Consider the following 15,324-nt stretch of genomic DNA (forward strand, 5'->3'; position numbering starts at 1 on the left):
GTAAATCTTCAGCCCAGCCTGAGATCCTGAGTAATCAGGATTGTTTTATATTTTTCTGTTCTTCTCTTCTCTATTCTGACTATTGTCCCAGTCCCTGTCACAGAAAACCATCCCACTGTGTTGGACTGTAGTGATGGTATTATTGAGGTGATGCTCAGTGCTGGGATTCCTCACACATGCTTTTGGGAATTGTGGCCAAACAGTTCAATCTTCATTACAGCCCAACAGGGTATTCTGAATATTAATGTAAATGCAAATTTCAGTCTTTTATCTTGAATAGATGTGTACATTGGAAATCTTGATAGGGTCTGGAGCCCATTAGCCTTGGTTTTCAAAGTACAGGTCTCCACACGTTTTCATTAAATATCTAAAAATTGGGGCACCATGCCCACAGATCCAAGCATTTGGCCCTCAGAGGGGAAATTAGCATTGTTATGGCTGTTATAATTTATTTATTATCATCATTGTCGTGACAGTGTCAATATATCCAACCATCTCCCAACATCATTGTATGAAACATGATGTTTTTATTGTGGGGTGGAAGTCTGAAAGAACTGGCTCTCTTCCTGATAACATGGTGTAAGTACAAAGTGCACCCTCTACTGGTGATCTGCTAGACTGGTTTTGAGTTGTGTGTGATGTCAACCTCTGGAGAGTTTTGAATGTTTTTTTGAGGAGGGTTGTGAGTCAATATGATGTTTCATTTTGCCCCACATCTGGCTAGCCTGGTTTAAGTATTTGCACTTGTATCATTTTTCTCTGTGGAAATGGCCATAAGAACGTAGTTTAGCATCAAGAAAAGCTCCCGTAATGAGAACGGTCACTCAGCAGGTACAGCCACACTACAAGAATCAGGTCCTGCCAACACTTTCTGTAGACTCACAAAATGGGAATTAGTGTTAACTTTACCACCAAGCTAGCAGTGACAGCAGGGACAAGTGTAGCCGCCACCATCTCCTCTCCATCTCCTCTTGATCACAAGCCGGTCCAGTTCCCCTCTCTCATATCAGCAGCTTCTTTAGAACAGGATGGCAGTTGTGCATCTGTTCGAAGCCCTTCACCAAGCACTATTAAGCAGTGTAATTCCAGATGACTTGCAGGTGGATACACCCAAACAGGTACTCTGAACCTTGGAAAAGAAACACACTTTTTTCAGTGCATGGTACCAACATAGTGGCTGCACGGTGGCGCAGCAGGTAGTGTGCGTGCCTCACAGCAAGAAGGTTGCCAGTTCGATTTCCGGGCGGGGCCTTTCTGTGTGAAGCTTGCATGTTCTTCCCGTGCATGCGTGGGTTCTCTCCGGGCACTCCGGCTTCCTCCCACAGACCAAAAACATGCTCATTAGGTTAATTGGTGACTCTAAATTGCCCCTAGGTGTAAGTGTGAGCGTGAATGGTTGTCTGTGTATATGTTGCCCTGCGATCGGCTGCCGACCGGTCCAGGGTGTACCCCGCCTCTCGCCCGTCAACAGCTGGGATAGGCTCCAGCTCGTGTACTATCAGATTTAACACTTACAGTAAAAGGCTGCAAGAACTCTTTTTCCACTTTGAATAATGTGTTCACTGAGCACAGAGGAAGCATGTCACACAAGTATGCTCATTTAATTCAAGTTGCTCGTAGAAAGACCTGACCAAGACATGCAAGACAGAGTGGAATAACTGAAGAGATTCCAAGATTCCACTCATCAGAGAAATGCTGGCTGCAGCTTTATTAAGCCCAGCCTGAGCCAATGAAGTGAGTAGTGAGTAACTAGGCCACAGTCACATTAGTCATGTCATTTGTGTGTAAGCTGTTTTCTCGAATTGTCTTCCATTGTCTTCTTATTGAGTAATGTGAGTGTACAGTGATTTGTGACAGTAGAATGAAATGTTTCCTGAGCTGCACAGTGTCATTGTAGTTGCTTGTTTGATGTGTAGTGCTGTCCGTGGTGCTAATGCAGCTGTCACAATGTGACAATCTTACTGACTTTGTTTTGCACTAATAACTGTTTTAGGCCTCGGACTGTTTGAGTATGAACTGTAAGGTTTAATGGTGCAAGACTTGAGCATACTCTTCCATTCTTAGGCAACAATTAAAATATTCAGTACATAAGTAATAATGATAAGTAATAAATAATGCCAGTTCAGTCTTTTAACACATAAATCCACATAATATTGAATTATTCAATATGAATCCACTTTTGCATTAAAAAAAAAAAAATACTTTGATGTTTAAAAAATCTCACATGCTCAGCCAGATACTCCTTAGCTGCTGGGGTTGTATCCACTGAGAATTCCTATAGCACTGGACTGAACAGGCGAACCGGAGGGGTGTAGTGAAACTGGGCTGAACCTTTGCCGCTGGACCTCCATCAACACAGCTTAAGGTTGTCTGACATAACTACAGCTGCTTACATTGATTATTCTGCCATTGAAATGTATATTATAAATATGTGTATGGGGTGAGCTGAGGTTGCTGTGGGACTTGTGCACCCACCAAGCCTGTGTTCTTTATGAGACAGGATTTATGCCCTTTAGCATTTTGCAATGGCTATGCAATATGTGTGTGTGTGTGTGTGTGTGTGTGTGTGTGTGTGTGTGTGTGTGTGTGTGTGTGTGTGTGGACCTGGATGTGTCTATTTAATGTCCCTAAAAGTAATGGAAACACTCTGTGTGTGTGTGTGTGTGTGTGTGTGTGTGTGCGCGCGTGTGCACGTGCATGCATACATGTTCAGTCAATCCACTTAACTCCCTCTTCCATTTTTCATCAATGGTGACATTAATGCTAGGTGATTGTTTGATATTCCGTGTTCAATTTGAGACCGTAATGAGCTTGGTGAAGTGAGTTGAAGATTTAGCATAAAAAGGGTCTCAAATTTTTTATAATATGACAGTCATGGCCAGGGGGGCAGGAATGGTAGGAATACCAATAAAGCAGCAGAGAGTGTAGAGGAGTTAACTGACACCAGGGCTTCAGTGGAGGATTTTCAAGGCAAATATGAACACATACTGGTTGTACTGAAGTGGTCCACTGCACACACTACTTAAATGGAAAAAAGACTGAAATGCATTTCCACTGAGAGACATGATTAATCGTATGTGACAGATGGCAAAAAGTACTCTAACCCTTTCCTTTATGGCCAAAGAGAGGAATTTTTAGATGCCGATTCACAAGGACTGTTATACCTATTGGTTTGCTAATACCTAAGATTGACACGGGCCTTTTTCTAAATCCATCATATCAAGCATCAGTGTTACGTGTGTCTCCTGTTGGTTGACCACTTTGAGAGGACAATTTCTCCTACACACACTTCTTCTAATGCACTCCACAAGAAAACAGAAAAAATCCACTTTAAATGGGAACTCCAAGTGCTGCACTTCCATAAAGTGCAGGTACAATAAATGCTATTTATTTGAAAAGAAAACAATAAAGTTCAACAAGATTTACATGTATGACTAACATTTGACACAAATTCACATCACTGGTGAAATTACATGATGAAACCATGATTAATTACAATAACTGATATGCTATAGACAATTGCAGCAAATGTGTCACCAGTTCTTGCTCTGCTCTGTGACAAGACACTTTAACCATGAGCATATAATAATACATATTTTCCTATCTTATCCCTTTAAATTCAATCAATTAAAAGCAAATAAGACACAAACAGATACATTTCCCTGGAGCCTTTAATGCTGTGTGTAGGGATGTCCCGATCACGTTTTTTGCCCCCGAGTCCGAGTCCCAGTCCGAATCCGAGTCATTTGATTGTGAGTATCTGCCCGTACTGAGTCCCGATCTGATACTTCTATAAAACATTATGAAACAAACTAAGAGCAAAGATCCAGGATGTCCCTTATTTTTATTTTTATTTTTATTTATTTATTTATTTATTTATTTATTTATTTATTTATTTATTTATTTATTTATTTATTTATTTATTTATTTATTTATTTACCAATGGCTCTTATATTAACATGTAACACTTACACTTAACTGTGCATGCATGCAGTGCAGTGTATTGTAATCTTCTATGAGGTAGCTTGAATCACAGTCTCACATTAGGAACAGTGCAACATTAAGTAAGGGATAATGCCCGACCAGGTGTCCATTATCAGAAATGAATAGACGCGGAGGCGTGAACCGTCCGACGCGAATGAATGGACTTCGCTTTCATTTCTGATAATGGACACCTCGAAGGGCATTATCCCGCTTATACCATGGTCACTTACGGAAGAAATAAATACTAAATCAATTATTAATACGTTAATGTTGTTTTTACCGTTAAAATCGTAAGTTTCACAAGAAGCGGCTGAGTGGACTATTTAATATCTCTCGTTGTGAAGAGGTGCCAAAGGAAACCGGCTCTGACCACAGAACTGCAGCTCGGTCGGCCGCAGCTGTTATATTAGACCTAATCAGTGGAGGGAAGTGAGATGATTGCTTAACGTTATGTTACGTGATACAAAGGATCATTTCAGAGGGTAAGTGCACCTCTTACCGCTTGTGTGTGTCCTCTACTGTCTTGCCGTTGTGATAAATAAACTGTGAAACAACGTATGTTAACGTATGTTCTGAGTTTCTGTTGCCACGGTTACCAACTAGCGTTTGAGCCAGCGCAGTAATTTAGAACAATCAGGCTATTTGACCGGAACTTTTTTTATAGGTGTCCACAACACTTTTTAACAGACACCCTGCAGCCAATCAAAACTGAGTATTCACCCAGACCATGGTATAAAGACTAAATAGCTGCTTAACATAAAATAGGCATCAAAATATCAAATAAAAACAAGTGAGCAAAAAAAAGTGACTGTTATCAAGTAGCCTAAGGCCATACTGTGCTTTTTGGAACTGCACTCCTAACTCGTATTCTCAGTGCAGTGTATTGTAAACTGCAGTGCAGTGTATTGAGGTGTCGTATCAAGTTTGTGGTGTTAAAAGCAGCTTTGTCCTTCCCACCTCTTGAGATCATGAGCTGCAGAACAAACTGCTGCGTGCTGCCGTGTTCCACGCATGCGCTGTTCAGTACACTCTCCTTCATTCAACACGGCATTCAATATTGCATGATACCATTTTCATTATGCCTCCCTATTGCCTCAGTATCGGCTCACACCACACACCACCAGCTCCATATTAGGCACATAAGGATATTTTACCATTACAATGTGCTATATTATTCATTAGCCTAGAGTCTGGCAGTTGGTAAATGGCAACGAGCGAGCCAGAGGTGCTATTGGTGCTAACTGCTTTGATAGATAATGAGAGTGAATGGAGGAGAGCCATCTTTTGAGAAGACTATTTTAATGTGGCCATGCGAGTTGACTGCTGACACACACACACACACACACCCTAACCCTAACCCTAACCCTGCCATAACCCTAACCCTTTTCATCACTTGTGGGGACATTACATAGACTTACATTCATTTCCTGGAGACTTACCCCAACCCTAACCATAACATAACCACTATTTGCCTTTTTCTAACCCTAAACCTAATCTAACCTTACCTAACCCGTAACCCTATCCTCAGTCTGCACCCTAATATTTAATGATTTACATTAAGGGGACCTGCATTTTGTCCCCACATGGGAGTGTGTAAACAGATTTTTGTCCCCACAACGTGAGTAATACGTGGGCACGCACGCACGCACACACACACACACACACACACACACACACACACACACACACACACACACACACACTCATATTCCTTTTCAATTTTTTTTGAAAGAAAAATATTTATTACACACACATATATAAGCTTTATTACAAATATGCAATGAAGCTTACTTTGCAGCTCACTTTACTTTTACATAAGCTTACTTTATGCTTTATTCTTTAAATCCTAAAAAAGAAATTGTGCTTTCAAAAGCCAACAAACAAACAAAAAAAAAAAAAAAAAATACACAGCACATTCAAAAACACTCATCAAACCATGGTCCCGCCTCTCACTGGGCAGATAGCCCGTGAAAATTTAGCATACTGGGGTGGCACCATGGTGGCCAGCAAGATCTCAGAGGTTGCTAGCAACATGCCTGAAATCCACCCCTGTTCGTGACAGCACTTGAAGATACATTCAGAGTCGTTGTTGAGCAGTTGAGCAGTTCTTGCCATAATACGTATGGATCACTACAGTAGTTGAATAGGGCTGTTTACTGTATACCAACCCTCCCTCTGCACAACAAACCTGATGGGTCTCAAACTCAGTTAGAAGGCACAAAATTCTATCTATACTATCTAAAATTTGACAAAACACACCTATTAGCTGAAAAGCATTTCAGATGACTTCCTCATGAAGCTGGTGAAGATAACACCAAGAGTGTGCAAAGCTGTCATCAAGGCAAGCGGTGGCTGTTTTGAAGAATCTAAAAAATAGAACGGATTTTTCTTCGCTCACACGTTTCTTGCATCATTTCAATGTATTCAGTATCAATGTAGAAAATAACAAAAATCAAGAAAAAACATTGAATGAGCAGGTGTGTCCAAACTTTTGATTGGTAATATATTTACACAATATTTTTTTCTTCGCCCTTCAATCAGCTTGCGACCCCTCAAATTCATCCTGGGACCCTTGACCCCCTAGTTGTGACGCACTGCTCTAAACCCCTTCTGTGCAGGGTTCCAAGAGATAGGAGTCTATATCCCAGCATCTATTTGACGGGAGCTGGTGTACACCCTAGACTATCAGAAGTTTCACAGAAGGGTTTTCACACGAAAACAATGTGTTTTGTTCTCCTCTTTCCATCTTTATCAGTGTAGAAGTACACACATTAACTCTCCCACTCACAACACAGGTCAAGTCATGGAACAGAGAGATGAATGGAAGACATCCCTCAATAAATTAGCTTCCCATTATGAGGAGTCTGACAATGACTTAATTAAGACTCCATCTGTCTTTGGTGGAAAATTAGATTGAGGAGTTCTGTATACAGCAGATTGTCTGGCTGGGAAAGTGGGTTTAAAAAGGAGGGAGCTGCACTGCCCCCCTCTGTGGAGTGGAAAGACACCACATAAACATATTCTGCCCACTGACTCATTACAACATAACAGCTGAGTCTTCATGAAAATAAGCTCTTCCACCAATGTAAGGTCATTTAAATGAGGTTAATATTAAACATGTCGATGTGTGGAATAATGATCATCAAATACCATCTGTTTATGAAAATATCATATAATAATCTGCTCCACAACACATCCAAAGCTTCACCTGTAGTTTTAACACAGCGTCTTCTTCCATCTTTGCATTTAACACACCGTGTGGCCTGTGACATCAGCACTCTGCACATTGTACAGTGATACAGACACATACTGTGTGAATACTGTGAGTCACAGAGCAACACAGGCCAGAATGCATGTTTCCTTGACAGAGACCTGATATTAATTGACAGCAGTGTGGTCTTTTCAGCAGGACACTGTGCTTCATGTTGCCTTATCTCTGATTGTGTTCAATTGCAGCACATTTTACGAGAATATTAAGAATAAATGAATACATGCAGATTACATTATTTGTTTACCCAAAAACATGTACAGGACACCTTTTTCAGCCCTGATTAGTGTCTGTATGTATTCACTCAAACCACTGTATGAATGTATTCAACACCTCCCTCTCTGAGAAAATGTTATGTGAGAAACATGGAAGTTCTAAGAAAAATGTCACAGGACTTAAAATGACCAAATCCCCTCGCTACCCAGTTCTGGTGTTGCAACATTCTGTCATAAATGAAAATTATCCCTGCAACTCTAGGACCAGTCCTCTGCAGTGGCCCAGTAGGTGAAACTGTATTTTGAGAGGAAATACATGCTGAAGTGACTCCTCCAAACAGCTCCAGGAAAAAAATGCTGCTGCTACCCAAACTCTCCTCTGAAGGTCTGAACTGACCAGACCCAACAAGCACCAGATTTTCATGATCAGAGCATGAACTTTCCCTCCACTCGTTAGTTTTGCAGTCTTCACAATATTTCTGCTTGACTTTTTCAAATTCAAACTGCATCTAAAACCACAGTCCTCTTACTGTTCACTACTGAGCAGCAGCAGATGATTCACCCTGGTGACACACAGGTCTGCTTCATTAAAGGATATGGCTGCCAGTGTCCTGTATAATTTTAGCAAATTGAATCACAAGTCTCAAACCACTGAAGATTTTTTCACCTCACTCAAATAGAAGGGAACAGTGCATTCATTGGGGACTATCTTCAGTGGTAAATTAATCCACATTTGGTGCCTTAGTGAGTATTTGGGGCAGCAGGATGTGTATATGAACACGTTCTCATCCCAGGTCGACATACTGCTGCTTTGTCACGCTCCTCTGCATTTCACACAGATGCACACAGCGCCTGTCACTGTCTGTGTGTGACACACAAAGTCTTCCTGCCAGAAAACCTTTGCAACACATTACTTTCTCTCACTGTCCAAAACACTCAGTGCCTGCCCTTTTAATTTTTCCTGAGTAGGAAAGTGCCTTTATCCTCCCTGGATCCTAATCTCAGTCTCTTTTTGTCTGACCATCTTTTTTTTATCTCCCTTTCCAATGTAGATTCATTGGAGCAGATGTAATTTTCCTTACATGTTTCTTGCTGGGGCTTCTGGAGTACACCCCGCTTCCATTATTTTTGTCTATGGTGAAAATTAAAAGGTTTTAAGGAGATGGAAACAAGCTCTGAATCACTTTGGTGGTCCATTAAACCTCCAGTAGGAAGTAGGAACCGTGTGGGCGTGAGTGAAGATGTTACCACCCTGCCGCCTGCTGAGAGAGACGGCCGAATCAAGTGAGTTGCCTCGTGGGATCGGGAACGCCTAAAAATGCCACTCTCGCCCACTTAGTGGTCTCGAGTCTTTCCACAAAGAACACTGACCAATTATCATTTACTGCATTATCTAGTATACACTGGTTCATTAATTCATTGTGCATCACTGCATTCATTGCATGTATTCATGGTTGCATATATTCACTCATTTGTATGTATTTGTAGTTATTAGGTATGAGGGCATTTTAATAAACCTCTTATTTATAAAGAACTTGATCATGTGCTTTCTCTGTGTGTGTGTGTGTGTGTGTGTGTGTGTGTGTGTGTGTGTGTGTGTGTGTGTGTGTGTGTGTGTGTGAAGTATTACAGTCACTTTACAAGAGTCAATAACTTAGTAGTAACCTCCAGGACGCAATGAATTTATTGGCTATTGTTTTCCCTTTTATAAAGGTGGGTTCTTTTATTTAGAGTAAATATTGATTATGGGCGGCACGGTGGAGCAGCAGGTAGTGCGTGTGCCTCACAGCAAGAAGGTCGTCGGTTTGTTGATTATTTCTGATAGACAAAGTTGGGTGCAGTCACTCTACTTCATCTTTTGTACTGATTAATGTGTTAGCATCAAATTATTCTGCCCCTTTGAGGCATATTAATCATTGTTACATAATGTGTTTTGGTATCCTTTCAGGCATTTCTGCTACACTTATAGCCTCATGCTTGCCATATTAGTGGTTAGAAATCCAAACATTTCCTGCTTTTATTCATGACATTGGCTTTCATGCTTCTGACTCAATATACGGCGTCAACATTATCGCAATGACTCACATTTACTTACCGCAGTGCTTCTATTAGTATAAGTTTCTCATTTCACAAAGACAGACAGACAGACAGACAGACAGACAGACAGACAGACACACACACACACACACACACACACACACACACACACACACACACACACACACACACACACATAAATGGCACTCAGATTGACAGCTCTCCATCCATCCTGGGACTTAACTGATGGTTTCTAATTGCATCTGAAGGCAGCATTAGTGTGCAGCTGTGACTAAATTGCAGGGTTTGGGCTGTAGGTAAACACACCAACTGTTCCAGCCTACTTCAAACACCTGCAGCCTCCTCTCCATCCATCATTGGCACACATTCATTCACACAAATTCATTCCTCCCATCTGCCTGGAAGCGTTTGCTAGTAGCTTCACGTCTCTCAGTGGATTTTCTCTGGTTTATGAGTTCCATGGAACTGTGAATTCTGTGGTTTTAACATGTCCTGTTGCATACAGTATTGTATCACCTTCTTCAGGGTTCAAAGCTGGGCTTGACAGTGCTTGCATGGCTGTTTGTATCATCAAAATTATACAAAACATTACACAGTATTTATTCCTGTGGGAAAGAGACCAGTAATACTTTTCAGTTTTGCAACCTCTCTTTCTGAATTCTGCAAACTACACAAACTGCCTGCAGTCAAGTAAAGTGAAGGGAATGAAGGAAATTTTGTCGCTATGATCAAGTGTGTTGGCAAGGGAGACAGCTGAAATCAGGAGTAGATAAAGAAGTAAAGGGGACACAGGGCAGGAGCAAAACACCAGGCAAAGAAAACGAGATACAGCGTGAGATTGCTGGCTAACAAGATGGATGAGCTAGCAGCCTGAGTGAGACTGTATGGGCGGACAGGAATTGTATAGTATGGAGAGTGGCAAGAGGAAAGGAGGAGACTTGCTATTCTAGTCAATAACAAATGGTGCAATCACTGTCATACCACGCTGTGTGTGGCCATAATATTGAATTCACAGCATGTGCTGCCCAGCTTTGTGGAGGACTCCAGCACATCTTTAACCTGAGCCTGAGTCTAGAGAGGGTCCCTGTGCTGTGGAAGACAGGGGTCCCTGTCTGACAGGGGTCCCTGTCCTTGTCTGCTTTCGGTTCCTAAAAAGGCACAACCCAACACCACCAATGTCTACAGACTGGTAGCACTGATTTCCCGTCCCAAGAGAGGGGCTAGTCTTGTCATGTCTATGGCCCCCTGGTGAAATCATCACTGGACCACCTTCAGTTTACCAACCAGACAAAGGTGGGAGTGGAAGACGCTAACCTGGACAGGGGGTAGCACTGCAAGAGTCATGTTCTTTGATTTCGCCATAACATTCAACACAATGTGGCCTGCTTTGCTGGGGAGCAAGCTGACAGTGATGCAGGTAGAAACTCCACTGGTGTCCTGGACTGTGGACTATCTGACTGGTTGGCCCCAGTATGTTAGACTGCAGGGCTACGTGTCTACAATATGGTGAACATCATGGGAGCCCCATTGGGGAGTCCTGATTACTACTCACTATTGACTCTGCAACAGTGGGACAGGATCAGTGAGGGGAAGGAAGCTGAGTACATGGGCTTTGTGGACAATGGTTTTGGTTGTGGAGTTTAGACGGTAGAAAACACCCCCTACATGAACTGTGGGGGATTAGTTCTTGGGTACAGCTAGATAACTAGTTGGACTTGGCAGCATTACTGCAAGCCTTCTTTGGTTTTGCTAGTACTAGTACAGTACATTCAGTATAAGTGATATGTCACAGTAAGCTAACTCTGACACCATGACTACACAGGCTGCACAGTGAAACCAGCACCTGGTTTCTGCAGAGCAGAGCAGCAGCACCAGTCCTCTTCCTGTCTACACAGGATGCATTCAGGCACTTTATTGAGTGTAGTTATCACAATCTGCTTCTCCCTCCCTCATTCCCTCCCTCCCTTCAGCCACATTCACACATCTCCAAACTGTTATTATCTACCTGTCCACTAGATGCCCTCAGACTTTCCTTTTGTTCCAAATCAGCCACTCCCATCTGGCCTGCAATCACCTCATTCCCCTCACCTGAGCTTCCCTGCCTATCTCTCCACCTGCATCTCATTTCCTCATCAGCCTACTGTCCCTGTCTGCTTAAATTATCAGCGTCTGGGTCCTTCTCCTGCTGCCTCACTCTCACCTGTTTTACAGGAGGATACAGTTGTAAAGAAAGTTAACCATTCCTTTCTGTGTGAAATTTATGCCCACACATTTTTCACATTTTGACAGTAGAGGTCTAATTTGCGTTCGATGTATTTAAGATGCAAAACATGCCTGAAAAATAACACATCTTGGTGATAAAAGCTGAGGGACAACGTGAGCACATAGGGAGTTGAATGCCTCTGCAGAGCTGCTTTTCTTTACTCAGCGGTCGACCCTGGCAGCTCTGTGGAAATGGGTCACCAGCTAAGCAGGGACATGCCATACTTCATATAGTGTATAGTCAACCCTCTGGGGATGTACACTAAACAAACGAACTGGCCCTGGCAATCATCTATGGTTTGGCTATCAAGTCTGCTGGTAGTCGTGCACACACACCCTCTTTACAGTTCCCAAAAAGTGTCTTTTATTCAGAGAGTATTTGGTCATAAATTGTGCATGCTGTGAACATTGAGGCATGTGTGTGACACATTCAACTCAAAATTCAACATGGCTTGAGGCTGCATTGCATTCTGGTTGACTGAGACAATACTGTTCGGAAAGAAAATATTATATTAGTCTCTTAAGAAGAGGATTTCTCCAGGTATAATTTATTGCAATATTTGTTGGTGTAGAATGAAGCTGTCTGGTTGTGAGGGTCAGCAGCTCACTTACATTGGATTGTCCATGGCCTGAAAAATTTACTGATTCCAGTGCAAGTTATTTCAGAGCTCAATATAATAACTACAATAACTAACTCTGTATAAAACATGAATACAACCAGAATACCAGCAAACTTGGTTTCCTGAAAAGAGTTTTCCAAAGTGTTCCTGAGCTCATGTAATCCTTTATCCAATCATGTGTTCACAAAGTGGTGAACCTCTCTCCATCCTTGCTTGTGAACACTGAGTCTTTCCAGGATGCTCCTTTCATACCAAACCATGATCCTATCACCTGTTACAATCAACCTGTTTACCTGTGGAATGTTCCAAACAGGTGTTTCTGGAGCATTCCACATCTTTCCCAGTCTTTAGTTGCTCCTGTCACAACTTGTTTGTTTCAAATTCAGAATAAGAATATATTTACAAAAATCAATGAAGCTGATGAGGTCAAACATTAAATATACTGTCTTTGTGCTGTTTTTGATCAAATATAGGTCAAAAAGGATTAGCATTTCTTTTTTATGCATATTTCACACAGTGGTCCAGCTTTCCAGAATCGGGTTTGCACATAAAATACAAATATTGTTTTGTGAGTATTAATTAAGTAATTAGAGAACTAAAATTCAAATGAGAGAGAATGTTGCCTAGCATGCAATCCTCAGTCCAGATCTCTGGTTTCCTTCAGAATTCCATTGGTCTTTGATTTACTGGTGTGCATCAGTCCCCATCAATACCTATTTGAGCTAATTGTGCATTGCAAGAAAAAAAAAGCTGACCAATTATTGATCAGTTTTACTCCAGTGCTCTCCTATCCATCTGTGACGACAACAATGAAGGCTAAAACACAGCATCCCTGTCAGAATGTTAGTGCTAATAACAACTGCAAACCTCCACACTGAATGTAGTTTAAGTACTCTCAAAAGTCCTCCACCCTACATGTCAGAGAAGTTCATCCCCGGAGGTAGAAATGCAGGCTGTAGCAGAGTGACTGGTCGATAGAATATAGTAGAAAACATGGGTATTGCGATGCAACACTGCATCCAGTTAGGAAGTAAATCTGTCAAAATGTTTATCTATAGAATATTTCCATCTGTACAGCTTTCTCACATCATTGTTTTGCACAGATCTCTGGTTCTCTTCTCTATGCGCCATGTAATAAGGTATCAGCTGCTGATAACATCCCCACTAGGTATTTCTCTCCTTATTAACTGATCATATTATCCCTCAGTGTGTGCTTTACATCTGAACATGTTTATCTATTTAGCCCCAGCTACTGCTGAGTCATTAGCTGTCTCCCTGAGCCATAATATAGAAAGTTAAGTACTGGGGAAAAATGAACTTAAAATGTGTTCATTAAGGAATAAAGCTGAAGGTGAAGTCTGAAGCCCTGCTATTGACCCTCAGCCTCACTGCACCCCAAATCAGCGCTTGAGGCCTAAAGACGACATGGAAAATCAATCAATGAATAAAAGCTACATACATTTATAATTTTCCAAAAGAATGAATAATTACAAACCCAATACACAGACTCCAGGCCAGCGGGTGTTAAAATTCAGAACCTGAAATTCAGAACTTTACAGGCCAAATGGACCAAACTTATTTATCATTCATGTAACTTGCTCTGCCACAGACATGCAGATGATGATGTATTTTTTGAGCTGGAAGTTAGGCTGTATTATGTCAGAGTATGTGTTGTATGTTACCAGTTACCACAGTGAAATGTTACTGTAAAGGTTAAGGTCGTCTCCTGTCTATGTTGTTTTCATGCAGAGGGACTCTGCTGAATGACATATGTGTCCTTTTTAGCCATGCAGAAAGACAAAGCCAAGCCACTCCAGCAGCTCTCTGGGTCTGCAGAGCAAAAAAATTCAGAAGCACAGACTCTGCTATTACCCACTTGACCTTAGCAATTATCTCATTATTTATGCAGTATTCAGGTCTGTGGGATGAATATAAATAATGTATGTGTGTATATATAGCACCATCCATTTGATATAGCTAGTTATGTCGAACATTTCCTCTAAACATTGAAGCTGAAGCTGGCATAGCTCAAGGCATGCAGTAATGCCAGCACCATCCTTCAAATGTACTATATTTTGAAACCAGACACAACAGCACAACATGGGACCTGACACATTCACACTTACAGGCAGATTCCCAGCACATTGTCATTCTTCCTTAATCAAACGAGCACTTATCACCACATGTAGGTTTCTCACAGGTCGCAAATGCAATCACTTACCAACACTGATGATGTTGGTGGACAGGAAGTGGCTGCAGGGAAGGCTGGCAGTGCTCACAAAAGAGTCTCCATCTGTTGTCACAGTAGTCCTCGACCTCAGCGATGGGTTTGGAGAGTCAGTCACCATGGCCATTCTAGCTGCCACAGAATCCATGACTGCTGATGGATGATGGGTAAGTCCGGGTGATCACACAGTGTTATCAGATTTTCAAGGTGTAGTTGCTGACCTCCACCCCGAAGAGTCTGTCTGTCAGTGAATTTACAAGCTGTTATACAATCTAGTAATTAAAAGTAGCCAAAAATGGAGCTCAAGAAACATCTCATCGTCAAAAATATTCCATAAACTCCACTCCACTGTTCGAGATGAATGTGGGATAAAGGAGGAAATGCAGCCTGAGAGGTTCTTCAAAGCGAAAAGTTAGATTGCAATCAATAAGTACTATCTAAAGCTATGAAGCTGTCGGGCCAATCCCAAGTCAAATATTGGCAAAGAAACAGATTTAAAAATACAATCCAATATTCAAAAATGACTTCAGTCACAGAAGGAAGTCTTTGATGAAAACTCCCAGGCACCGTCCAGAAAAGCTGCTTGAGAATATCCTCAAATGACAAATTTTATTAACGCTGAGAAGCTGCAGGGGCCAAGGAAAATCTAGTCTTTCCTCTGTGAAAAGCAGATTAGGATGAAGGACATCT

At 41.6% G+C, this 15,324-nt stretch overlaps 1 protein-coding gene across 1 annotated transcript in view; it reads right to left on the bottom strand.

The window, feature by feature from the left end:
- plch2a (phospholipase C, eta 2a) overlaps positions 1–15,001 on the bottom strand; it is a 171,307-nt gene extending 156,306 nt beyond the window's left edge. The window contains exon 1 of the mRNA XM_070969487.1: positions 14,629–15,001. Within this exon, the coding sequence (XP_070825588.1) occupies positions 14,629–14,782 (154 nt within the window). The 5' untranslated portion in view covers positions 14,783–15,001. The remainder of the gene's footprint in view (positions 1–14,628) is intronic.
- Between the last annotated feature and the right edge of the window lie 323 nt (positions 15,002–15,324).

This window comes from Chaetodon trifascialis, chromosome 8 (assembly GCF_039877785.1).
Source record: "Chaetodon trifascialis isolate fChaTrf1 chromosome 8, fChaTrf1.hap1, whole genome shotgun sequence".
In the NCBI taxonomy this organism is placed as follows: Eukaryota; Metazoa; Chordata; class Actinopteri; order Chaetodontiformes; family Chaetodontidae; genus Chaetodon; species Chaetodon trifascialis.